Raw genomic sequence first — 26,290 nt, 5'->3', positions numbered from 1 at the left:
ATGAATGAAGTCAATAAAACAAGACTTAAAATTAACATAATCCAGTGAGAATTAATGTTTGCCATAACATTTAAGCTTTGCTACCTTAAAAAAAAAAAAAAGTCATGATGATCCTCAGACTCACTATTGATAGCAGCCTAGCATTGGTTGTATGATGTTTTACTTTAATTTTTAATTTGCAGGAAATGTAATAGCCACATAGCAAAATGGGTTTAAATGTCTTTGAGAGATTTAAAATATGACGTTGAATAGCAATAATCAGCACCCCAAAATCTTCTTTCTCATATAAGTTTCATTCCCTTATTTTCTTAAGTACACAGACTACTTCTCCTTTGCATTACAAGTTCTCAAGTTATTTCATTTTCTACGCTTAATTCTGCTATTACAAAAAGAAAACATGCACCTGATACTTTCCCATGAAGAATAAGTGGTACTGTTGCTTACTTTATGTAGATCAGCATACATCTATAGTTCTGACATTTTCTTTTCTCTTCATAAGCTCACCAATGCCCAGCTAAGTACAACTATAACCATAAGCATGCTACACACTCATACACAAGTTCATGTACTGGCATATTCTAATGGATTTATTCAGAATATATATCTACTTGGGCTCAATGCCCCATTTTAAAACTAATCTATTATGTAATCGACACCCCGATGCCTAGGCATTAGAATGTTTTTATCTTGCTGGCATCCCACAAGCTATATTTAAAATATGTCATGCTTGTTCCAAGCAGAGTTTAATAACATGCCCTGTATTAATGTTGCCTTTAGACATCTATGTCTTTCAAGAAATTTACCTGGAATTGATTTGTCTTGGAAGCTCACTAAGTTTACAGGAACGTTATGAACCATAAAAATTAACTTCTTTTTATAAATATCACTCCACTGACATGCAACTGCGGTTCCCAGCTGAATTTTGACAAGTGTTCTTTCTGTAGGGAGTTTCATTTCTGAGAACATCAGCTTTTCATTTCACAAAACTGATAAAGCACCCCAAAAGGCAAGATATATGCAAATATATACATAATGAGGTAAAAATTAATAATTAGAGCTTATGTCACTCCAGGATTTTCAAAAAGATGGTGTATCTCTACGGTTGTATAATTCTGATGTAATCTCCCAGTTATCTACTTGCCAATCCTTCTGAAGTCTGTTCCTCCATTTTATTCTCTTCCAATTCATTTCTCTCTACTGACCACCATGTCTTATGTTCCCTGACAGTTTTTGTCTTCCCTTCCCATTTAAGAGGAGAGAATTGGAAGCTACTGATTAACTACCACGCATACAGTTCCCCAAAGCAATTGGCCTTGTGCCTCTCCGCTGAGTCAAACCTCAGCTGCCATAAAACAGTTTGAGATCAGAAATATCCTCCAGGCTCTCAGTGCTTAAAGCAGTCTGAGCCTGGGAGGGACCCTGATGCCAACCTTCAGAGCATTCACCTCAACTCAGCTGCCACCACATTCACGGCCCGTTGGATCTTGGTTCTGAACTATGCAAGTGAGCAGTTCAGAGCAACAAGCCAAGCAACCCTGATGTGAGAAAAATCACTGCAAGTAGCTAGGTGTTACAGTCTCTGGCTTAAGGAGCACCTTATAAAACTCTTGAGTACACATGAAGAACAGCTACAATACAATTAAGTGGGAACTTTGATACCATGCATGGCTGATATAAACAAGAGGCATGACAGGAACTGCAGAAGGTTGAGGAACAGTCTGCAAGGGGAAAACTTTCATGACTGTGGTAATGTTAAGAATTAAAAATCTTTACATGGAAATACTTATATTTTAAACAGCCAACTAAAATGCATGTTTCGTGAGTCATATTTCATGAGTTGCACACTGGTCTTAAGAATCAACTCTAATGAAGCATGTCAAGTCCATTGCAGGGAAGCTGCAGTAAAAATATGGTAAGGTACCAGCTGAAGCAGTTTCTACTCTCTATACTCTCTTTTATATCATAAACAGTCAAAGGTAAAAGGCTGAATATTTAGTTGCAAGGCAACAACTGACCTCTCTGTTCATTAATATAAAGCATACTTCTGTGTGGAGTCTGTGGAGGTATAAATATTTCAGGCTCTGAGCTAACGCTCACTGCTCCTAAAAATGTCACAGCTTTATTCATAATTAAGGACCATAAAATATTCAGTTAATTACAATGGCAGAATGCTGCCTTTTTTTTTTTTTTTTTTTTTTACTTTCTTTTTATACATTTTTATACTCAAACATAATAGATATTTCAAGACTGTGCAGAGGTTAATTTAAATTTAAAAGAAAAAAAAATCTAAAGCAGCCCGACCAGGCTAAAAGCAGTACAAACAGATTTGGTTCAAGAAAGAAAAGCTAAGTATTTTGCTGCTTATTGGACTCTGACCCCTTTTAAAAAGGTGTTCCCTCAGGCTAGCTCTACAGCACCAGTGAAGAGTAAAATGAAGGAATCTCAAACATCTGAAACTGGTAGCTCAGTATATAATTCAATATGACAACTTTGAAATGTGAGGTCTCTGTAGAGCTCTCATCTTTTACATTAGAAATTTTCCACAGGCTTCCTGAATATGGTAAGCTGATCAGACTTTATGAATAGGGGACCCTATTTTGACTCAGAATCAGAAATTGCAGAGCATGGCAGTACAGAACCTAGTGGTTCTCCAGCAGCAAACATCTGATTAGTTCTGCATCTATTATGTGTACTGAAAGTTTTATTATATTTACTGTGCACAAATTGGTGAGAATTATAGTGGGATATCTAGGTAGTCTATCTTGTTTTTTCTGCCTCTTCTCATTCACATTAACTTGCTCTACTTCTCTCCTAATATTTTTTAATTATTATTATTATTTTTTTACTTTATCACAACTGGGAGAAAAGGAAAATAATAATAATAATAAAAAAATCACAGTCAAGTCTCCAACACAGTGCACTTTTCAAAAATGTTAATGCAGGAACACCCAGTATGCCTTAATGGCCCAATTCAGCCTCCACAGAGGTACATAAAGTTTGAGGTGGGAAGGAACCACTGGAGGTTAACAGGTTCGATCCCTGCTCAAGCAGGGACACCCACAGCAGGCTGCCCACAACCATATCTAGGCAGTTTCCAACTGCTTCTAAGAAGGGAGACTCTACTGGAACAGGCTGTCCAGAGAGGTAATGGAGATATCTCCTCCTCTGGAGATACTGAGAACCTGCCTGGATGCTCTCCTGCATAACTCACTCTAGGGAAACTGCTTTAGCAGGGGGGATTGGACTGAATGATCTCAGAAGGTACCATCTAACCCATCACTCTGTGATCCTACCGCTTCTCTACACAACCTCTGCATGTGTTTGGTCACCCACACATCACAGAAGTGCTTCCTGATGTTCATAGGGAACCTTCTGTGCTCCAGGTGGTGTTCCTCCTGTTTTCCTATTTTTAGAGTCCTGAGCACCAAAAGTTAAATTCTTTTACAATCAAGCTTGAAATCATTTGCATAGAAACCCAGTTCTCACAGCTGCCCAACTTTCATTTTTGACCTCTGTAACTGTAACTGTCGTTCAACCAGAGATAACACAAGATCAATGTGAAGACAAATTATTTTTTTCTTCTTTTATGTTATGTTGTGCTTCCTCACTCTAGGCTTGTTGATTCTGTTTCACATATAAAAAGAGACAATAAGGAAATGTCACTTTCTGAATTACTTTTAACATTTGTGGCACAGTGTGCAAAAAAACCCCATAAAAGTATCTGACAAAATGCAAAAGCCTCTAAACAGGAGGCAAGCAACAAAGAAGGAACTAATTAACTGGAGAAGGAAGTTCAGAGCTAGACAGTTGAGAAGAGTTTATTCCTTTATAACAGAGCAATAATTTCAATGCAAGGTCAAAGGAATATTAAGAGCTTAAATGTACTGAGTGGTAGCACAAGCCAAAAGAGAGGGCACCAGGTTGTGACCAAGGACTTCTCTGACTCTGCAAGATGAAAATGGACAGGACAGAAACAACCCAGAAGAGGAAACTAACAGACTCCAGGTGTAGGCAATGAGCTCAGCCTAGGTAAGAAAACAGAGGAATGTTCTACAAAAATCTTCAAGACAGAAGGCTTACTAAGCTCCTAACAAGCAGTGTAGCTGGTAGTGGAGATCTGGCAGAATTTACTGAAACATAGCAGTGGATGACGTGATAGCTCATATGATATTTGGAAAGAAACACTTGTTACTGGAAAATGCAAGATCAGCTTACAGAACCTATAAAGTGCATTTATGGGAGTGTGAGAATGCTAATGCAATCAGAGAAAGTGCTACTTTTCTTAACCACCCAAAAACAAACAAACAAAAAAAAGCAACACACCCAAAAACCGACACACACACACACAAAACCAACAAAACATACCCCTCTAAAACTGTGGTTCAGATCACAAGAGATTAAATTTCAACTACGTACAGAATAGAGAGAAAAAAAAAAAAAAAAAAAAAAAAAGAAGTGTCCATAGCTATTTCTTCAACAGATCAGCATCACCTCAGAGTCCTGAGGTGACTGGCTGGTGTAGTTGCCAAGACATTCTCAATGGTACTTGAAAAGTCGTGGCAATCAAGTGAAATCCCCGGTGACTGGAAAAAAGGTAACATCATACCCATTTCTAAAAACAGTAAAAAGGATACCCCTGGGAACTATTAACTTGTCAGTCTCACCTCTGGGTGGGGAAAGATCATGGGACAGATCATGCTGGAAGCTCTGCTAAAACACATGTAAGGCAGAGGTCATATGGGAAAGTCAGTATGGCTTCACCAAGGGCAAATCCTGCTTGACCAATCCAGTGGCCTTCTATGACCATGTCACTGCAGGGTCTCCAGTGACAGAAGAAGGGAAAATGGTTTCAAGCTCAAAGAGGGTGGATTTAGGTTAGATATAAGTACTTTATGGTGAATGTGGTGAGGCCCTGGAACAAGCTGTCCAGTGATGTGATCGATGCCTCATCCCTGGATACTTTCAAGGCAAAGATGGAGGAGACCCCACAATGTCCTTGAGCACCCTGTTCCAGTGCATCATAACCCTCACTGTGAAGAAGTTCCTTCACATATTGGTGAGGAACTTCCTATGCTCATGTTTATGGCTATTTCCTCTTGTCATGTTCTCACAAACTACTGAAAAGTGGTTGGCCATGTCCCTTTGAGTCTCACACTAAAGATACTTAGAAACATTAACAAGATCACCTCTCAGTCTTCTTTACTCTAGGCTGAACAGACCCAAGTCACCCAACCTTTCCTTGTAGGGGAGATGCTCCAGGCCCTTTAACATCTTTCTGGCCCTCCACTGGATTCTCTCCAGAAGATCCCTGCTTTTTTTTGTACCAGGGAGCAAAGAACTGGATACATTACTCCATGTGAGGCCTGACTTGGGCAGAGTAGAGGGGGAGGATCACTTCACTTGACCTGTAGGCCATACTCCTTTGACCTGGAACTCAGGATCCCACTGGCCTTCTTGGCCACCAAGGCAAACTGCTGGCTCATGGTCAACCTGTCATCCACCCAGACACCCATGTCCTTTTCTGCAGAGCTTCTTGCCAACAGTTCATGACTCAGCCTGTACTGTACTGATACTTGTGGTTATTCCTTTCCAGGTGCAAGACTCTACACCTGCTTTTGTTAAACCTCACCTGGTTGCTTGCTGCCCAACTGTCCAGTCTGTCCTGGTCTTGCTGAATGGTAGCACAGCCTCTGGCATGTCAGCCACTCCTCCCAGCTTTGTATCACCAGCATAATTGCTGAGGGTGGACACTATCCCCTCATCAAAGTTGTTACTGAAGATACTGAACAAGATCAGACCCAGCACCGACCCAAGGGGAACAGCACTGGTCACAGGTCTCCAACCAGACTCTGCACCACTGATCTCAACCCTCTGAGCTCAGACAGTCTGACAGTTCTCACCAGCCACTCATCTCTCCTGCACTTTCTCAGCTTTGTTAGGAGGATGTCATGGGAGACAATATCAAAAGCTTTAAGTCAAGGCAGATGACATCCATTGCTCTACCCTATCTCCCCCAGTCATGGAAAAGATCCCAGGATACTACAAAGAAGACTAAAATCATACATGGGAACATTTCTTCCAATTGTCTCATTATTTTTGCTTCTTTGCATACTCCATTCTTTTGTTTGTCACCCTTTTTCAGAAAACATAAATCTAAAAGCAAAAGGAACATTTTAAGCTTTGAGCAGGGAAAGTAGAAAATGAAGCAACATCCTGCTTTCAAGGTGTTTATTCTGAGACGCTGGTTGCTTTTAAAGTTTCTGCAAGATGAGATGAGGCCTTCCCGGAAGGAGCACACTTTATGGCTGAACATGAAAGTGAAAGCTGGAAGGTTACTCACTGGGCCGTGAAAAAGTTGAGGTGTAGAAGGCAAAATGAAAGAAGGTACATGAAACAGATTAAATTGGCTACACAATGCATTTCTCCTGAGAAACGGGAATGGATTACACTGACAGATTAAAAGTATCATAGGACTGGACATGCATCTGCTATGCAAGTGTGTTTTTTATCTATTCTGAGAAACTTTTTAAGCAGTAAATGCCAATATATTTGGATGAAAACCTAGCACCAATTTTAACATCTAACTCTCCTGAATCACACAGTGCCCATAGAGGCAGGGTGAGAACAGTTTCTTTACCACCTGCCTGGCTTAAGAGTTTGCTTACACTGATAGTATATGCATCTATATATGCACGTCACAGAACAATAAAAATCTGTACTTACTCAGATGCATGTTTCTGATTAAATCCACTTAATACAATGGTGTGTGGCAGAACAAAGGCTGTGCAACACAACAGCACACAGTAAAAAGAACTCATCTCCTCTGTGGAGGATTGACAGCTAAGCATCCATGGTGAAACACAACAAGGCTGGCCCACAGTGATATTATTTTCTTTTTTTTCTGTCCTTCAGTACACAGTATAACAAGGAAACTTCTACAACATCCACATTCTTCTTTCTAAATTGGAGAGGTAGGGATTTGAAGGATGGACTGTTCGGCGAATTAAGAATTGGTTAGCTGTACACTGCCAAAGTGTTGGATCAATGGATTTATGTCAGGGTGGAGACCAGTCACAAGTGGTGCACCCCAAGGCTTGGTCAACATCTTAAACAATTACACAGATGATGGAATCAAGCGTAGCCTCAGCAAGTCTGCAGATGACACCAAGTTGAGCTGTGCAGTTGATACACTGGAGAGAAGGGAAGCCATGCAGAGGGACCTGGACAGGCTGGAGAAGTGGGCCCATAAGAACCTAATGAGGTTCAACAAGGCCAAGCGCAAGGTGCTGCACTTAGTTCGAGGCACTCCCAGGTATGTATACAGACTGGGAAAAGAACTCCTTCAGAGCAGCCCTGCAGAGAAGGACTTGGAGGTCCTGGTGGATGAGAAGCTGGACATGAGCCAGCAGTATGCTCTTGCAGCCCAGAAGGCCAACTGTATCCTAGACTGCATTAAGAAAAGGGTGGCCAGCAGGGAGAGGAAGGCGCTTGTCCCCCTCTACTCAGCTCTTGTGAGGCCCCATCTGGAGTACGGTGTCCAAGGCCTGGGGCCCCCCAGCACAAGAAAAATGCAGAGCTCTTGGAACTGGTCCAGAGGAGGGCCACTAAGATGATCAGAGGGCTGGAGTGTCTCTCTGAAGAAGAAACACTGAGGGAACTGTGTTTGTGTAGCTTGGAGAACGCGCTGGGGAGACCTCACTGTGGCCTTACAATATTTGAAAAGAGCATATAAACAGGAGGGGTTATGACTGTTCACGAGGGTGGCTAGTGACAGGACAAGGGGGAATGGTTTTAAACTAAGACAGGAGAATTTAGGTTAAATATTAGGAGGAAGTTTTTCACACAGAGGATGGTGATGCACTGGAACAGGTTGCCCAAGAAGGCTGTGGATGCCCCATCTCTGGAGGCATTCAAGGCCAATATAGATGTGTCTCTGGATAGCCTGGTCTGGTGGTTGGTGACCCTGCCTACAGCAGGAGGGTTGAAACTAGATGATCTTTGAGGTCCTTTTCAACCCAAGCCATTTTATGATTCTACGATGAATTCTATGAACATCTGAAAGGTTGATTCCAAGCACAACGTCGGTCTTCAGCAAAGTGTACTTTAGAAAAAAAGGATGGCTTTAATTTTCTAAGCAAATGGACATCACCAGCCTAACAGAAATGTACAAAAGTGGGTTGTTTCCCTTTTCTCCACTTTTAAAATATATTCTCCACCCTTTCCATGAGTAATGATCTACAGATCACTGCATGCTGCATTAACATGCCATGTATTTTTCTGGGCAACAGCTTAACTGTTTCACAAAGCTTGAATCAAGATTTTAACAAGGAGCAAGGCAGGAAATTTTTGTAAGCGCACAGAATATGCCATTTTACATCTCAGATTTTTAGGAGTTCTATCTAATTTTTAATTAAAACATACAATTCAAAAGGTACGCAAACAGCTTTGGCTACATATGGATGTGTTTCAAGGGACTTCCTGGCCATGCTGGCATTCAAGATCTCATCTCCTACAATTCTACAGCACTAAGATTATGATAATGCTGCATTCATTGGTTAGAAATGTTAATGGTCAAATTTCTAATATTGGTACTAGCACGTAAGGACCAGTCTGGCACTCAAGCATTGAGAAATGCCAATTCCTACCCACTTTTTCTGAAGTCATCAGATGTTAGATTTTGTTAAAAATCCCTAAAGATCACCTGGTGTATGAACATGAGTTTGCTCTACTCACATTCTCTAATGTCGCTGTAATGCAGCTACAGTAGCCATATTTGCAAGATGGCTGTCCTTTCTATAAGTTCATTTAACTTGACCTGGATGTCACAAAATGCAATGCTTTTTTCTTGAAGTACTAACCACAATCTTGGTTAATTCCATCTTAAAGCAAACTTTCTCCTACAGCTCTAGACACAAGGTACATTCCAAAGAAACACAAGAATATTTCTATCTTTCCCCCTTATATATACTTTTATAAGTTCTAACAAATCGTTCATTATGTACAATTTCACACAACAGTCACTTCAAATTCTTGAAAAAACAACCTGCAGTATGAGTCCTTCACCCTTCAAAGATCTCATCTAAAACTTAACAAAGCAACTAAGGCTGAAATCCTGACTTCAGTTAATGTTTAATAGGACTGGATTTCACCCTGCTTTTCCTAAGGAAACTTCGTTCACCATTGTCCCGCCACACCTCAAGACAGGCTGGGGACATTTAGTTATGATGTCCAGATTTCCAGCAACTCTATGGCAGTGACAGGTTAGGTCATCTTCATGTTTCCCTCCCTTTTCCCCCTCTACTGAATTCAAAGATATACAAGCTTCCATTTCAAAGACTTAGGACAAATCTGAGATTAAGGATAGGGAAAGTAAATGTGCAACATCAATCTGAAACAGACTTTCTTCTGTCCCCGCTGAGCCAGTAGTTAACATCTCAACTCTCAATAAGCTTGGTCAAAGTACATTAAGTTTAAAAACAGTGTAACAAACCAAAAAATCTGCACAACAAAGTTAATTATACAGAAAGCAGTGCTAATATTCATACTTACAGGCTGAGGCTGTTCTGCAATACAGCAGTTGAAACACAACCAGAATTCACTCATTGTTTACGGTCTGAAGTGTGAGCACAGTTGAGAACCAGGACCTGATCTTTATAAAAGTATCCCCAGGTAGCAAGTTCTTTAAATAGATTTATTTGTAATGGTTCTGATGTGAAAATTTTTCCTCTCTTGAGCTCTTCTCTCAAGACAGTCTCAGGACACACACGATGTTAGTTAAAAAGTTACTTCAGAATCTTCTCTCAACAGACTGGTCCCAGCACCATGGAAATATGAGCTATGCTTCTTTGGTCCCTAGCGTTATATGAACCTGAAAACAGAAGAACATTATATTAAAAAGAAATAGGATACCAAATTTCATACTCCCAGAGAGCCACCCATACCAGTGATTTTGTGGTAATATATTGACTACTGAATGAGGAGATGCTAGCAAGCAAGTCACATGCTAATTTCTTCAAAAACTTCACAAAATGTCATATATTAGAAATTCAAACGAGGCTTAGATGCTATTTTTTTTCATATACATATAATGAGGCAGTATAACAGATTTACATCCAATTTTTTGGCACTTGGGTCTGCTTCTAGCTTTCTAATGTCATTTTAGAAAATCACAGGTGACTATACATCCCTTTAGCTTAGGGAATTCAGCCTATTGGCGCTTAATTTGTTTTTATTGAAAATTTACCCAGTCCATTCAGAGAGCAAGGATGTAACACAGCTATCAAGCAAAAAACAAGCTAAATCCAAACAAACAAACAAAAAAAAAAATCTGCAAAAAGGACAAACTTGGTCAAAACAAGGTGTTTTTTTTTTTTTTTTCTTCATTCTGTCTGTTCTACAGCTACATGTACAACTGACCTCAAAAACAGATGGCTTGCAGAGCTTGGAACCGTTTCCTTAAGCCTTCAAAATTCCTCATGTGGAACAACTGAGGCTCTGGAATCCAGTCACCCCTTCACTAAAATAATATTTATTGGCTAATCTCCAATCCGGTTTCTTTCACTAAGTGTGCAATAAGAATTCCTCTGAAATTTCACTGAGGTCATCTGCCTTGTCATTAACCATACATTGGTTTGCAGAAAAATGAAATAGAGAGCATTTTGAATTTTTTTTTAATTTTATTTTTTATTTTATTTTTTTACTTATATACTCCTAAAAAATTCTAAATATGGCTGCATCTTCATCCAAATTCATTCAAATTTCCTATGTGCGTTGCTATGCATTATTATTTGTATGCATTTCCTCACAATGTGAAATAGTTTAGGATTTAGCACAGGATTTACAAAGCATATCTACGTGTATATACATACACACAGTGAGGCAATTTTTAATGGACATGGATGAGTTGATTCTGTGGTACAACAGCCCCACTTAGCAGCTGTCTGTATCAGTTCTCTACATACAATACAAATAAATCACGAAGTCACTAATTTACTGTACACAAACTGAGGTACCGTGCAGCCACTATAAGCGAGGTACTTTCCAGTCTTGTTGGCTATCATGCACATGCAGAGAAGCAGCAGCACCATTTCTGTACTAAGTCAAAAGCCTCCAGGAAGCCTTCCCACTTCTTACCTTCTAAGAGACTAATAGAGGCTCTTCAAGAAATAAATACATGCTGTGATAAAACCATCTAAATAAGAAAACACTAGCAAAATTATTTCTAGCTGTGAAAGAGATCTCAGCAGTGTTTAAAATAAGTCTATATGTATTTGTTACCTAGTTAACAGAATAGAAAAACGAAAGATATTTTACATGTTTCCTTAACATTAATACCATACAAAGCAAAGCAATATGAACGGTTAAAAGAAATAATCCTTTCACACAATCTCTATTTTGGCAATCTTACTTCAAAAAGAGGCCTTACTACAGTGCTAATTTGACCTACTTTCACTACTTAGAAGATCTTTTCTACTTCCAAAATGACTATATGAAAGCCCCAGGTGTCACAAAGCTGCAATAAAACATGGGAACAATCAACCAACAGTATGATGTGTAATACTATAATACTTTAAATAACTTTAAAAACTAAAAGTCCCTAAGGAAGTTTTAATGTCATAATTAGGTAAAGTCACATAATTTTCACAGTTCTCCTAGTAGCTAAAATTTTGTTTGACCTTAAATAGCAAGAGTGTGACATAAAGAGCAGGAAATAAGAAAGGGTTGGACGTTCCCCCAGTTGAGCTTTTCAAAATTACCAGCTAAAAGGAATTAGAGAGAATTTACCTGAGCTGATCCAAACAGGGATACACCGCATACTGTGAAGAGTACAGTTGTAATAAAGCTACTTATTAATTATGTAGGTTAAGAACAGCCCACTGTTTTTACGAAACACCTATTAAGTTTCTTTTAAGGGTCAACCTTCTATATCCTCTCGCTGCACACTGTTTGCTATAGCTTCAGACAGGAAGTGTGGTAACAAGGTTCTCACAATTACTTGAAGCAAATAAAACCACAGGAAGAGAAAGAAAATGAAGGCAGGTGTTAATGTCTGAATTTTAACTAACGCCCCAAAGCTCAGACTACCATTTAAGGAGAGGGGTAAAAAATACTGGGGGAAAAAAAAAAAAAAAAAGAAGTGAAGTGTACACCATGTTATGCCTAAGTATGCATACAGCCATGGCTAGGACTACTACTTTTTTTTTGTCTCCAATAGTTCATAGGAAAGAACTATTTTCCTTTAGATGCTCCAAAAAGCTATGTTAGAGTGTTATTTTGTTTGTTTTTAAGACTTTTTTCATATTGCTCCATTAATCTCCATTATGGCTGTGCCATTTCTTCTTGCTGCTTAGGGAATACATGCTCAAGTGGCAGCAAGGAATGAATGGGCAAGATGATATTAAGCTATGCCCAAACTAAGAAAGAGGTCAAGCTTGTGTACTGTTTCCATACTCCTTAAGCTGTAGCAACTGAGGGATGCTTTCCAGCTCTCAAAGGAAGTTGGAAGTGTTTCCTTCCTAGCCTACCTGATTTTTAAAATACTTGTTGAAACAAAGCAATATGTAGGACAAGAAACACAGGCTTAAAAAAACAACAATATTATCTGCTGAAAAATTTGCACACATTTTATCAGTCTGCCTTTGCAGGGCAGGGCCGAGGCAGAGAAACACCCTACTTCCTTTCCCCACAAACTAGTAGCAATGAGGCCTAATGGAAGTGTTTTGTTTCCAATTGAAAATTTTCATCAAATATGGACTAAGATGAAGATTCACTTACAGCTTACTTGAAGGAGTTTTTTTGTTTTTGTTTTGTAATTCTTGTTATTGCTAATGCAACGCTGTCAATCTCATATCGGCATGAAAACACCTCAAGTTTGTTTGTGTTCTCAGTTGGTAGGAAGCCAATGATTTCCCTGCAACAAATGCACACACTCAACAGAAGGGAAGGCAGCAAAAGATGCAGGAAGAGAGCTACAGCAAGTTAGTCTGGAGAAATACCAGGTATTTTTTACCAAGTCAATGACTTAAAAAAACCATTAAAATAGGTACAGGAAGGAAAGCATACTATGCAGTAAAAGAAAACAACTCACTTGGTACAAGCAGTAACACTGTGGATACTGATAGGAAGCTTAAAGAATAGTGTCTTTAAGCATCTTTAAAACATACTGGTAACAGGAAGCTCAAACAATTGTTTTACCATTGTCCTAATGTTTCACTCTCCACTCATAATTCCCTGTAATCTACTCTCTAGTAATTACTAAATTTTGTTATGCACTTCAGTTAAGTGCACAAGATTAACAACTGAAATAAATTTGTTAGTAAAATGATAAAGGCAAATTCTAAGACATTCTGCCATTTTTAAGACCTAGTGTAGACATAGTAAGTTTTCTCCCACCTAAGAAAATCTGTTAATAAAAATTAAAAATCTTTGAGAATCTATGCTAAGCACATTGCTATGAATTACCTAAGTTCATGTTTCTTATCAATCTCCATTGACTAAGAGGATTTTTTTTATCTAAATTTTCATTTAATCAGTAATATTATCTACTTAGCTGACAATTCCTACTGAGGGTAACACACACACACACACAACAAAAAAACAAGCAAACAAAAAAAAACCAAAAACAAGCAAACAAAAAAAAAACAACAACACAAGAGTGGATGAAAAGAGAAGAATTTATTTATCTCAACAGTTAAAACCAGTCAGAGGGAAAAACCAAGGAGTCAAACTAGTACTCTAAAGCAAGCTCTGAACAAGGCACGATTTCCACAATGAATGGAAACAGAGCATCTCTATGAGCAGTCCCCCATTTTTACTTATAGATTGATGAAAGGAATTGGTCAGCATCTGGGTCCCTCGAGTTCACCATCAGAACAGAGTAGTTTTACAACAGTGGAACAACAATCTACTGCAATAAATAAATAAATAAATAGATTTTTAAAAAATCCATGACAAATTTACTTTACAGACTATATGAGATAACCAAGGGACACTTATCAAAGCATGCCATCCTACCCAAATTTTTGTTAAGTCCTAGGAAACCACTGTTACCTTGTCCTTGCCACACACCTAAGAGCAAAGCAGTACTGAGACCAGCTATGTAGTCAAAGCAGAGTCAGGTTCTGTGGGATGGGACAGGAAAGTCTGTTTGGCAGTAAAGGATGCCAGGAATGTCACTGGTCTGAGGAGCCAGGTACACAGACTCTATTCCCACCTTCCCTGGCACATGGTGTGAGAGGTCTCCCACAGGAAGTTCTGTTGTTGTTTGCTCAGACCAAACTCATACAACTACCACACATACCTCAGTATAAATTAGGCCACTAAACTGGAGCTAAGATGGATTTATTAGGACTTGACTGCCAAGGTAAGCATCCGGAGCTAAACCAGTAGGCTAATGATGTAGGCCTCAAAAGCAGAAACAGGTGTACATGTGACAACACTTGCCTCAGCTGCACGTGCTGTGAGACAAGAGCATATGAAAAACACCTGAAAAGCTGAATGAGGTTTTCCCTTCCTCCCATTAATATCTAGTATCCTGCTAATGCACCAACATGAAACATGCAGCACAATGTAACATCCTGATGCCAGGGTCAGGTTTCATCTTTATATAGAAGTATATAGCAGCAGCTGTATCTCTTCTACCAGACATTTCTCGGCTCACTGAAGCAGAAAGAAAATCTAAAAATAGCTGTAGAAATAAAGAGGTTTGGGTCTGTGTAATATAACCTGTATCTTCCCTACTGCGGTGAAGTGTCCTAATTCTAGAATTCCTGAACAACCAACAAAACAAAACAGTAAACAATTTGTTTGTGTTTTATGTTTACCTCACAACAAATTTAAACTAAGCTCCTGAGAAAGAAGCTCATGTGACTTAGACAGTACAGGCAAACCCTCCTATCATTTTCTACACACCAAAATACTACGACAGCATGTGCTGTGTCTGTATGAAGCCACACACAAAACCTGTAACGCTGTAACTGTGATGGTCACAAAACACTTCATTCACTGGGCTAAGATCACCATATTATGTGCAATAAATATGACAATAGCCACAAGGCTAACAAACTCTTACTTCTGCAATCCTCAAACAACTAACTTACATAAAGGAAAATAATTACATACTGGAAAAAAGTTTCTGGGTCAGATGGTAAAGAAAATTCATCTTAGAGTTGCTGCCAGTCTGAATTGCGGTTGTATAGGTCAACAACACCTTTTCTTGTGCTCAAAGTAATGATTATGTTTCAAAACAGAGTGAGATTTAGGGAGGAGAGAAAGACGGATAAAAAAGTTCTCAGGAGATTTTTGCCACTGAAATTGTTTACACCAGGTTATTCCACCTCCCTGTTTTGGGACCACCTTCAGATACAGCTTGATTCAGACAATTACGAGGAATTAATTCCAGTTTTTTTCCATTCCCCTAAGGTTCTGAGCGTAACTGAGAATGATACTTAGTATTGAGTTAGGATCATTACAGAAAATATTTCACCTCAGAGAGCTCCTGCATGTCCTTTTTTTAAAACACTGATGTAATGTTTATCTCTTCATTCAAACACTAGAGTATGAAAAATTTAATCACAAAGAAAACAGTGAAAATTCTCAAAGATTTTAGTTTTGAGATAGATATGCATTTATTAATCATCAGTATAGATCAAGCTTGTTGTTCGGCATACCTTACTATACACAAGAAGACAAGAAGAACTTTATCAAATAAAGGCTTATTATAGATCAATAAAGCTGAAGAATTCAGGTAGAGATGTGCACTTTTAGAAACAAATATTTTGAGAGAAAAGACACTAGCCGTAATACACATAGCAAAACAGTCAAGTGTACATACAGACAGCTTGAGAAAAAAATAAGTGCTGCACAAGACAAATTTCTAACTCTAGAGAAATTTCAATACCAGAATTGTTGACCTAGTTAAAAAACAAAAGCAGATTCAAAATGTTCCAGAAACATTATAACAAACTATGTATTCTCAAGAGAACCACCACCCCTGTTCTGAAATCTGAAAGTACAGGAAGTTAAACTGTCTCCTCACAAATGACCTTCTTATCACGCCAAGAAACAGCGAATTGTATTCCCTACGTACCCACAAAAAGTACAAGGCCACTGCAACCAAAGTGTTGATTTGGAAAATTCCCTGTGGGTCATATTTCAGCAGTGGTAAGTCATCTCAAATTTTATTGCCAATGTAAAACCATCTGAAGCAATCTGTCTTTCCTTTCTCAACACAGTGTACATAATGGAATTTGGCTTACCTGCACTGGTAACAAAACCAGTGAGCAGAAAAACCTGGATTAAAAAAACATAAATTCTTCAGACTAGGAGTTGCTTCTCCAACTAGTTTTAATACAAGTAGTACATAACTGGAAATGCTCATCAAGTTCACTTAAGTTTTGTGATCTTAAAGTTGCTGACAAAGCCATCAGCAATATGCAGGGCTTGCCTGCTCAGTAATGAAGTAACTTTATGTATCTCAATTCTTAGTCAATGTCTCACTACAGGGAAGTAAGCAGGCTATGTACTATGGTGTCAGTCTACTCTGACACCAAATAACCACAGGATGACATATTTGAACCCCAGCATGAACTTTCTGCTACATTAATGTTGCTCTCATACAACAGAAAGAAGATGACATGTAGTTAGAAATTACATTATCATGTATACTCTTAAGAAATGGAGTTATAACAAATAGGTTATATTAACAAATAGGTTATAGATTACAAGATGCAAACTCAGTCTGCCAACAATTTAAAGCATGTTTTGAATAAATTTCAATGATAACATAATGTCACAAACTATTCTAATTTTTTTTTCCCAAGAAGACACCAATAGAACACATTTAAAAACACTTCACATAACTAAATGTTCTTGTACATTTTGAATTGTTTCTTTTGTTTCTTTTACACTTTTTTTTTTTTTTTTTAAATGAAATGCTTGAGCGGAATGAATTGTGATAAGCGTAAGCATTTCTCAAACTGAATAACTTTCTGTTCCTCATTACGCAAAGCAAATATTTTCTACATATTACATGAACATGCAAGAAGACTTGCCACTTCTCACCAGCTGTTTTGTTTGAATAAGGTGTGCTGTTTCCCAGAGTGGGACACCTGGTCATGCAGCCCTTCACAGTCTCTTGGCCCTGGGCACCACTGATGCTGTTGGCACCCACAGAGAGCAGTAAGAGCCACCCCACAGAATGCAGGAAACTGATTTGTATCTAAGAGCTAAAGGAGATAAGAGACAAACTCTCCGATTACTAAGGTTTCTTTTTTTTTCTTCACAGTAAAAACCTGATTTGCCTACAGCACATCTACCCATTTATTGTCACTGCACAATTGGTTCAGCCAGTTGGCTTCAATATACTTGTGCATCTGCTATTAATTCTTTTCCCCAAGAACACTTCTTTTTATTTGCTCTCAAGCACATTCAGCACTAGTAACACCCTTCGTATTCTCTTCTTAATAGATTCTAGAGTGAACTCATGTCACACAATAGAAGCTACAGTCACTACAGGAAGAATTACTACATGACATTTGTAAAACAGAGTCATGCTGGCTACTCAGTGTGACCTAGTTGAAAGTTAATCAAAATAGTATTTCTTCCTTTTAAAAGCACAAGCCTGGAGGGGGAAGGGGGAAGAAGTACATCAGAAGGCATTAAGAATCATAAGACAGGAGACTGACTTTCATGCTCCAATCGTAATCTAAAGAGTAGCTCTAACAGGGCAGGTACAGGTTACCACATATCCTTCCAGCAATCCCCGGGTTGTAGCTCTCAACCCAACCTCCACTACAACAAAAACTGCTTGACATCCAAGAACACTGCAGTGTGAAGAAATAAGCCACTTCAAAACAAGAGTACACTCACTATCAACCTCGCTCTGTTTCTTCAAAGAATTAAGAAAATCTGAACAGCATGACATTTTTCTCAATTTACTTTCACAGTCAATGGTTTAATTGTTAACTTCCTTGTGAGTAGGAAATTTTTCTTGTACACTAAACTGTAACCCCCAGAAAAAATACCTGCTTCTCAGATGTGGTCTGAGAAACGTATCTTCCACTATACTACCAGGTGCTCAGAAACTGATGTCCCAAATCACACTCTCAATTGCAGACATTCAGGAGTCCTAACAAGGCTCTGGTTACATTAAAGAAGGACAATCACACTGCCCACATCTTCCTACCACTTGGCTCACGTGACTAAACGTGAAGTTCTGCTCTGGATTAAGAAATATCAGCCATGACAGTATAAGACACTCCCAAAAAATCCTAACTCCCCTCAAAACTCTCCCCAAACCACACTACGAATCCTACCTATCCCTAAGCACAGGGCTGTAGGTGAGAAAGCTAGCTGCCATGGGCAGGCAGACTGATTTCCAAGCACCCCATGAGGCAGTCAGGAGGTCATCAGCCTCCGAGCAGGTTCCATCAAGCATCAATTCGTGTAGACATAATTTCAGATGATAGATGGATACATAATACTCTCCTTTAACTTTTATACATATGTATAAATATACATATATATATTATTTTATTTTATTTTATTTTTCCCAAAAGCATTACCTTTGAGGGCAAGTTTGAAAATTAGCACCCTGTACTATGACATCCAGCCTCCATGTCCCTTTCTTACTCAAATACAAATTCAATCAATTCACCTTAAGTCAGTGAATATACTGTTCAACAGTAAAAGCTCTAGAGGCAAAAAACAAAACAAAACGAAAACAAAACAAAAAACTCAACCAACCAACCAAGAACAACAGCAACAAAAACAACGGAAAAGGGATTATTAAAAAAACTTTTAAAAACTTTGTAAATTCTTACTGAATTACAGAACTGCCTCAGTAGGCAAGTAGTGGAACTTGCAACGTGAGTCATTTAGTACAATGACCCTGTACAATCCCCCTGTACAGGGATCATCCTAGGGTTTATACTTTTACTCGCATACACTGGAATTATTACTGATGTTTTCAAATGTGTTTTCTTGCAAATAATCAAATCATTTCCCTTTTGTTATTCCTAAACAAATTCACCTGAACTTTGTTTATGTGGAAGTATCAATTCAGTGTGGAAACAAATACTGTAGGGGCAATGTGATGGCAAAACATGATTTGCTTACAATGGGAAAAGAGCATTAGTTAAAACAAACAAAAAAGTCACATAATGGCAAAGAAATAACAGATGAATTAACATATCTTTTCCATTCCATTCTTAAATTATTCTGTGGGAAAAAAATCATGAGATCTCCAATATAGAACAAAGCTGTATTTGCAAAAATTAAATAATGATTCAGTAATCATTAAAAGAGCTGATAAAAACTCTGAGAACCAATACCAAATAGGCAGAAGAACTACAGCTCTGTTTCTGCAGCATTTTAATACAGACATGTCTCTTAATCTTGTGCCATGGTGACTTCACAGAATTTCTGAAGTTTTTGACTGGAGTGTCATAGCAAAGCCTGGTAATTGTTAAATTACTGAAAGAAATAATGTGTACAAACGATTGCATAATTGTTAATATCTTTGCTTACAATCCATCATCATGAATCACACTGCTAACTATTCAACAGGAGACTTATTGCTAAATAATTAACAGGAATCAGTTTAACATTTAAAAAACAAGACACAACTGTGAGGCAGGAAATACAGGTTCTATTCTTGGCTTTGCCATAAATACACTGACTTTGAGGAAGTCTCCTGACCTCTTCAACTTAGCATGTTTGTGGGAAACTAAGGCACAGTGATCATGTTATCTTATGAGTCAGTATAGCTAAGGACATTCTTAATTTTAAGTACAAGAGATTTTCACCAGTTAATTGATTTCAGTGTGTGCATTATAGCTGAACATGGAACTGCGTGACAATAACACAGCGAGGGCAATGCTTCCCCCAGCAAAGCAGGCCAAAAGTAAACATTAGTTTTAAGAATTCTGTATATTAACCATTGAACTGTTAGAAGACATTGAAAGAGCAAGATAAACATATGGTATCCTTTCCTATTATGCAGGTATGTTTCTCTTAACCCTGCCTGAAGAACTATGAAGTTGCCAATAATAATCTGCTTTGAAAAACAAAAACAAAAACACCTGAATATACTGTGCTGGTAACTTAAAACAGTGATATTTTTTTTAAAAAAAAGAAACCTTCACATCTGCCCTGATTTCTGCTTTCTTTGTATTCTAGTAACACACCTATAAGGTCATGTACTCATAGAATGTTTCATGAAAAAATTGCATTAATTTTTCAAAATGGAATCCTGTCAGTTATTGGACTTTGTTGCTTGGAATTGATAAAATAAACAGCCTTTTGGAGGTAGGACAGCAGTACAACATGCTGCTTCTTAGCTAACGCTATTGCGTTAATACAGGTTTTAGTGTTTGTGCGGGTAGAAAAGATACAGAATGTAGTACCTATTACATATATATATATATGTAATAACTATATTAGACAGTGGCTGCAATATCCACTTATGCTACTTCTCTACCAATCTGAAATTCTAATATCACATCAGGATTTGGCATCTGATATCTATCAGGTTTTATGGACACTTACAAGTTTCCCTTCCTCCAAGACAACCCTTGCCTTCCATATTTACGAAAGCTTTGCTATATGCTCATCAGTCCTTTGGGAACATAACATTGCAAAACCTTCTTGATACACTAAGTCACAGTGTTTACACGTATTCAAGTTGATTTGTTAGGTATACCTTGAGGAAAGACAATCCCTCGAATAAGAAAAATAAAGAACATTTATCTTCTTTAGTACAATGAGTAAACAGCACAGGGCTGTAATAGTGCCAGACAGCATTGCACTTTTAAATGCATAAAATTCAATGTACAGATTTGCAAAGCCAAACAATTTTGTATTTTATTTATATGAATTTTTTTAACATAGCAAGGTCTTAAAAAGCCTAATCACAATTCTTAAGATTAAGATTTTATAGTTAAAACATGAGACTACAAACTAGAAGCAAATGCCATGCAGATGAGAAATTATAGAGAAAAAAATAAGCTAAAGAAATGTAAATTTGGCTTGGAAGGAACGCAGACCTACAGTAGTTATAACTTTTTTTTGTACAAGTTTAATGGAGGAAAAAAAAAAACACATTTTATTTACTGGTGTATGAATTTGTCAGTATGTCACCATGTCAGAAATCTGCATTTCTTTACTATCTTTTGCAAAGCACTACAAAACTACACTGCATTTTTAGTCAGTCAAAAAAACCCGCAATTAATAAAGTCGGTGATGTCAGTGGTTGACTTGTGACTCATCATATGCTTCACACATGTTTTGTATTCAGTCAATTTTTAGTTTTTGTTGTTGTTGTCATGGTTGTTTTGTATAACTGTAAGAGAATAAAAGGTCTTAAATATCAAAGTTTGCTGTGTGGACAAACACTAGCTAAGTCAAGAAAGTACTGATTTAAACATAAATAAGTTACATTAAGTGAGATGATCTTTCTTCTAATCTGAAGAGATCTCTGTACTGTTGCTATCTTATATTCTACAGAAAAAGAAATTTAAGTCAGAACTGAATGAACACTAACAAGTTCAACCTTTAGCCTGATCTGTGATTTTTTTTTTTTTCACGTAGGCATTCAAATGTCATTAGAAGAAAATGAACTAAGAGTAACCTATTATTTCGCTTTGAGAACTTTTCTGATGATTAATTACACTCAGTCTTAGCAGACTTTTAAGATCTTTATTTCAGTAACAGCTCAGGGTTAACAGGCTTCACACACAACCTTTTATTCTCTTTCTCAGCCAATCTTTTCACAACCTCCTCATTGCTTCCAAAAGGCAAGATACAGCAGAAATTGCTCCTTTCCTCTTTATCATTCAGGAAAACACCTGTAAAGTGTGCATGACAGGTGACAGATCACACATTGCTTGCCTTTTAGTATGTACGGCATTCTGAGTAAAGGGATGCAATGCATTTTTTTAAGACAAGCTAATCAAGGCATAATAATTTTCTACACTATGAAGCTGACAAACAGTTTGACCTTCAAAGTGATTTCTTCAAGGGTATCTCTTGTTTGAGAATCCCTTCATTCTTACATTCCTAGAAATTCTATTGATGGAAGAGGCTCATTTCTCCTGTCCTGTCCACGTCTCCACACCAGACTGGCTCCATCCTCAGACATTGCCCCTACCTAATTTTACCCTTTCATCCTTTTATTCAAAAATCTCTCCACCATGCACTTACAGCAAACTAAAAAGATCACCAAATACCACACTCCGTAATGGCCAACACAGAGCCTGCATACAGCAGATAACAGCAGAATGAGAACTGTTATCACTGTATGCTAGCACAGCAACGAAGCTATGTTCCTTTCCCCACTGTAAGCAAATAATGTTTTGCCATCGCATAGCCCCCACAGTATTTGCTTCCACATTGAATTAATACTTCCACATAAACTAAGTTCAGGTGAATTTGTTCAGGAGTAACATAAGGGAAAAAATGTGATTATTTACAAGAAAACACATTTGAAAACATCATTAATAATTTCAATATATGTGAGTAAAAGTATAAACCCTAGGATGATCCCTGTACAGGGGAACTGTACAGGGTGGTTGTACGGGGGGTCCCCTGTACATATATGGGGGGCTGGGGGGGCCCCACTTGAATTCCATAGAAATTAAAGAAGGGAAGAACCCTTACTTCAGAGGCAGAGTTTGGGGGAGAGGAGGGAGGTTACTAGGAATAGGCAGCACTTGGGAGGAGTTTGTTAGAACGGGGGAAAGGCTTTTGCTTATCAATAGCACATTGCAAAGGAAGAAGCTTCTGGAATTCCAGACCTGAAGCCTCAGTTAAGAAACTGGACCAATCACCACAAAGGAAAACTTATTCAAACAGACTTGACTGCATACTGCAAATGTCCAAGGAGTGAAAAACAAGAAAACACTCAAGGAATTAGTTAGCACAGTACAATCTACTGTCTAGAATGAGTTAGCAATACCTGCTTTGTGTAATCCTGAGTGTGCGTTTTGTGTGGTATAAATATGACTGCTTGAGAGACACTAGTTGCACAATTGGGGCGGTGCAAGCCCCCCAGTGTGCTGGTGTATACACCTTAAATAAACTACCTTGCATTCTGACTCTTGTGAGTCTGAGTGCTGTTCTGCAGGTCATACGGACCAAAGGTATACTATCTCCAAGCAAAATCTTTTGTACTATTTTGGCAGAATCTGTCTGCAAACGGGTAAAGAAAGGAAAGCAAACCAGAACACATGTGAAAATATGGACTTCTTCATTCCACCTTTCCAACCTTTTGACATAAACAAAAGCAGCCAAAAACCCTAGGGAAGCCTGAAAAATAAACAGTACTTCTCATGCCAAGACAATCACTAGACATTCATCACTGCTGATATACTTAGAAGGTCTTGAATAACTAATACACAAAATTTACACTTCCTTGCTATGAGAAGAATGTCACTGCCAACCCAAATAAGATTCTCCACAAACAAGAATGAAAACTCAAGTGTTTCTCACATCAATCAGAACTGTTTGCACACTTGAAACAAGGAAATATTCAAGATCAGCTACAGATTTTTCCAGACAGCAACACAACAGGCAGACTTTTTGTAACACACATGACAAAGCCAGAAGGCAAACAGCAGCAGCAGACACTGCAGTTCTTTGTGTCAGGAAGAACTGCCAGGTTCCTCCAAGACCTCTCCAGTATGCTGCACTGATAAAACTACAGATCAAGACACAGAAAATGACCTGAATTACAAGGCTTAGCTCATGATGGATTTACAATCAGATGCTCCCAAATTTAAGCTTGAAAAACAAACAAACACACACTGCAAACACTACCTATTCTCTGCAGCCTGGTCTCTTACCTCTTTTAGACAGGTAAATTTAGTTAACCAGTTATCTCTCTTGACAAATGCTTAATTCCCTAGACCAGAAGATTACCTAGCTATTCAGAACAACCATCCTGGCTGCAAGTACTGTTATGGAGAAATGGGACAGGTAATCAGAATTCCCTAAGTACAAAGCCATCACCTGTTCAGGCACTGCCAGGGTCAAGAAAGCCAATGGATACAGGTAGATGCTTCAAGTGAGATTATGCTGTGTTTAAACACAGTTTCAACTTCAGCATTTGCAGGGACTGTGACAATTTGGAAATACAAAGCACTGAGTTGAACAACAGCTTCATTTTCTCTTAGAAACTGCTGTGGCAAATGACCAAGAAACAATAAACAAACAGAAAAAGGGTTGGAAAATTCAAAAAAGTCCCAACTAGCAAACTAACAAATGAGGTAAGAGTGCAGATTTTTGGACTGTGAGAGAAGATGCCCTGTTTTCTATAGCCCTATGGAAATTTCTGCCCCTTTTTACCAGTTACTTGGAACTCTTAAAAACTTTCACAGTCACTTTAAAAGAAGAGACTCTAATAACTTTGAAATATATATAGTTGGCAAATGCCTTCATACTGCCCTTTACAGTGTTTCTGGTGAGCATTATTTCTGCACTCAACTGAACTGCTGGTAATCTCTATTACTACTACTGGATGCTTAAGCTGTAAAATTCAGTACAATCCTCTCTATTAAAAAATGACAGATTGTTGCTGCATTCACATTTCTGGATGGTGTTTGTTTGTTGTTGGGGTTTGGTTGTTGGTTTTTTTTTTTGTTGTTGTTGTTTTGTTTTTTTAAATTATGTAATAACATTATAATATTTCATCTGAGCAGTCTCTCCCAATGGAAGATCTCGAACTGAGTCACTAGAATTTTTCTGGAGGGCACAATCAAATCTGTTTGTAGAAATAATTTAACTAAATAAACTCAAATGAAAAGCAAGCAGCACCTCACTTGTCTGAACTGCCAAATTTCTGTAATTGTGGTAATTCAGTTTGGCATGCAAAATTTCTCTATTCTAAATGAGATCTCATCTCCTCTACTGCTATACATCTGTGTAGTTTTTATTTTCTCAGTCCGTGTTGGTTGTGGTTATTCTTGAATCCGCTGACTAAGGAACCCTGCGTCTATCAGGAAACAAATAAACAGAACTACAAGCTAATTGCTTTGCCTGGCATAACAACCTTTTATCTGAAAGCTGACATTAAGGTAAACAAAAGTATACATTTAGATTAAAATTACAGATGCTTTTTAATGAGTTTTTTTCTGTTATGGTTAATCTTCCTCAAATATAGATGAGCTCTTTCAGAAATTTCTGTAGAGAACACAAAATGTAGTTGTTAAATTCGGCATTTAAGTACAGCCTCAAATCCCATCCCAATCTAAAACAGTTCCTTTATTTTTCCGACCCCTCACAAAAATAATTTGAAACTCAAGTTATATCCAAGCATTATGCAAGTGCCAGCCTCTTCCCTTTGCACTTTAAGGCATGTCAACAAATAGACCTAACAAGGGAACATGCTCTTCCTACCCTTCAGCCCTCTTTCACTGCATACAGAACTAGTAAAGGAAAAGACAAAAGGTAAAACAAAAGAGCCAACAATTGAGTATCCCATCACATTTATAAACAAATTCCAGTAAATCCTGCTCTAGTAGTTTCCAGTGATGCTGTTACAGCTTTCCACCCTACTCCTGGGCAGAACACGATCATCTCTTTAGCAGAGTCAGCAGATTGGAACATTTGCTTATGACTCTCAGATCAGCAAATCAGACTCACTAGAGCTCACTCAGAAACCATCAGATCTGCTGCTCTGCTTGCACATGTATAGTCAGAGTGCTGCACTGAGAACTGGATTTAGGAAGTAAGAAAGCAAAAGACAAAACAAACAAACAAACAAACAAATTCTGCTGAAGTATATCAAAACACTGGAAAACACTGTAAGCCATGTAACTTTTCATGTTGCCTGTCTTCATTACAATAAATAGCTGAGCATGAGACAATAAGAGCAGCACAGTAACAGCAGCTTCAAGGCAAGGTAAATGTGGATTTGACTTCCCCTGGTTCTCCCAAGAGAGATGGAGATGATGGCTCAGGTGCTAGGAAAACTAGACGTGGCTGCTGCCCTTTCAAAGGCATCACCACTCACTTCTCCAAAGCCTCTCTGCCACTCTGCCACAGATCATTTGGTTTAAGGTATGCACTGTACAGCTGTCCTTTCAAACAAGCTCTCCCTCTTCCCAAACATGCAGAGACCTGTAACGGATACAGCTGGATAGTTAGTGAAGCTTATTTTGTTCACATCAGCAGCATTATCCCAATAAATTCAGGCCTCTTCATACAAACTGAATAGATTGATGCATCTTACAAATAAAACATGTATTATGAATTTCTTTAGAAAACATCTGTTAGAATAAGTATAACCAATTGC

General features: G+C 38.1%; 1 protein-coding gene across 2 annotated transcripts in view; it reads right to left on the bottom strand.

The window, feature by feature from the left end:
• Positions 1–26,290, bottom strand: part of CDC42SE2 (CDC42 small effector 2) — a 69,232-nt gene that overhangs the window by 19,218 nt on the left and 23,724 nt on the right. For both annotated transcript variants that reach the window (XM_072360222.1, XM_072360223.1), the window contains exon 4: positions 9,550–9,868. In XM_072360222.1, the coding sequence (XP_072216323.1) occupies positions 9,550–9,603 (54 nt within the window). In that variant the 5' untranslated portion in view covers positions 9,604–9,868. The remainder of the gene's footprint in view (positions 1–9,549; positions 9,869–26,290) is intronic.

This window comes from Excalfactoria chinensis, chromosome Z (genome assembly GCF_039878825.1).
Source record: "Excalfactoria chinensis isolate bCotChi1 chromosome Z, bCotChi1.hap2, whole genome shotgun sequence".
NCBI classification, from domain to species: Eukaryota; Metazoa; Chordata; class Aves; order Galliformes; family Phasianidae; genus Excalfactoria; species Excalfactoria chinensis.
The sequence above is the reverse complement of the archived record's forward strand: the minus strand, read 5'-3'. Positions and strand labels throughout refer to the sequence as shown.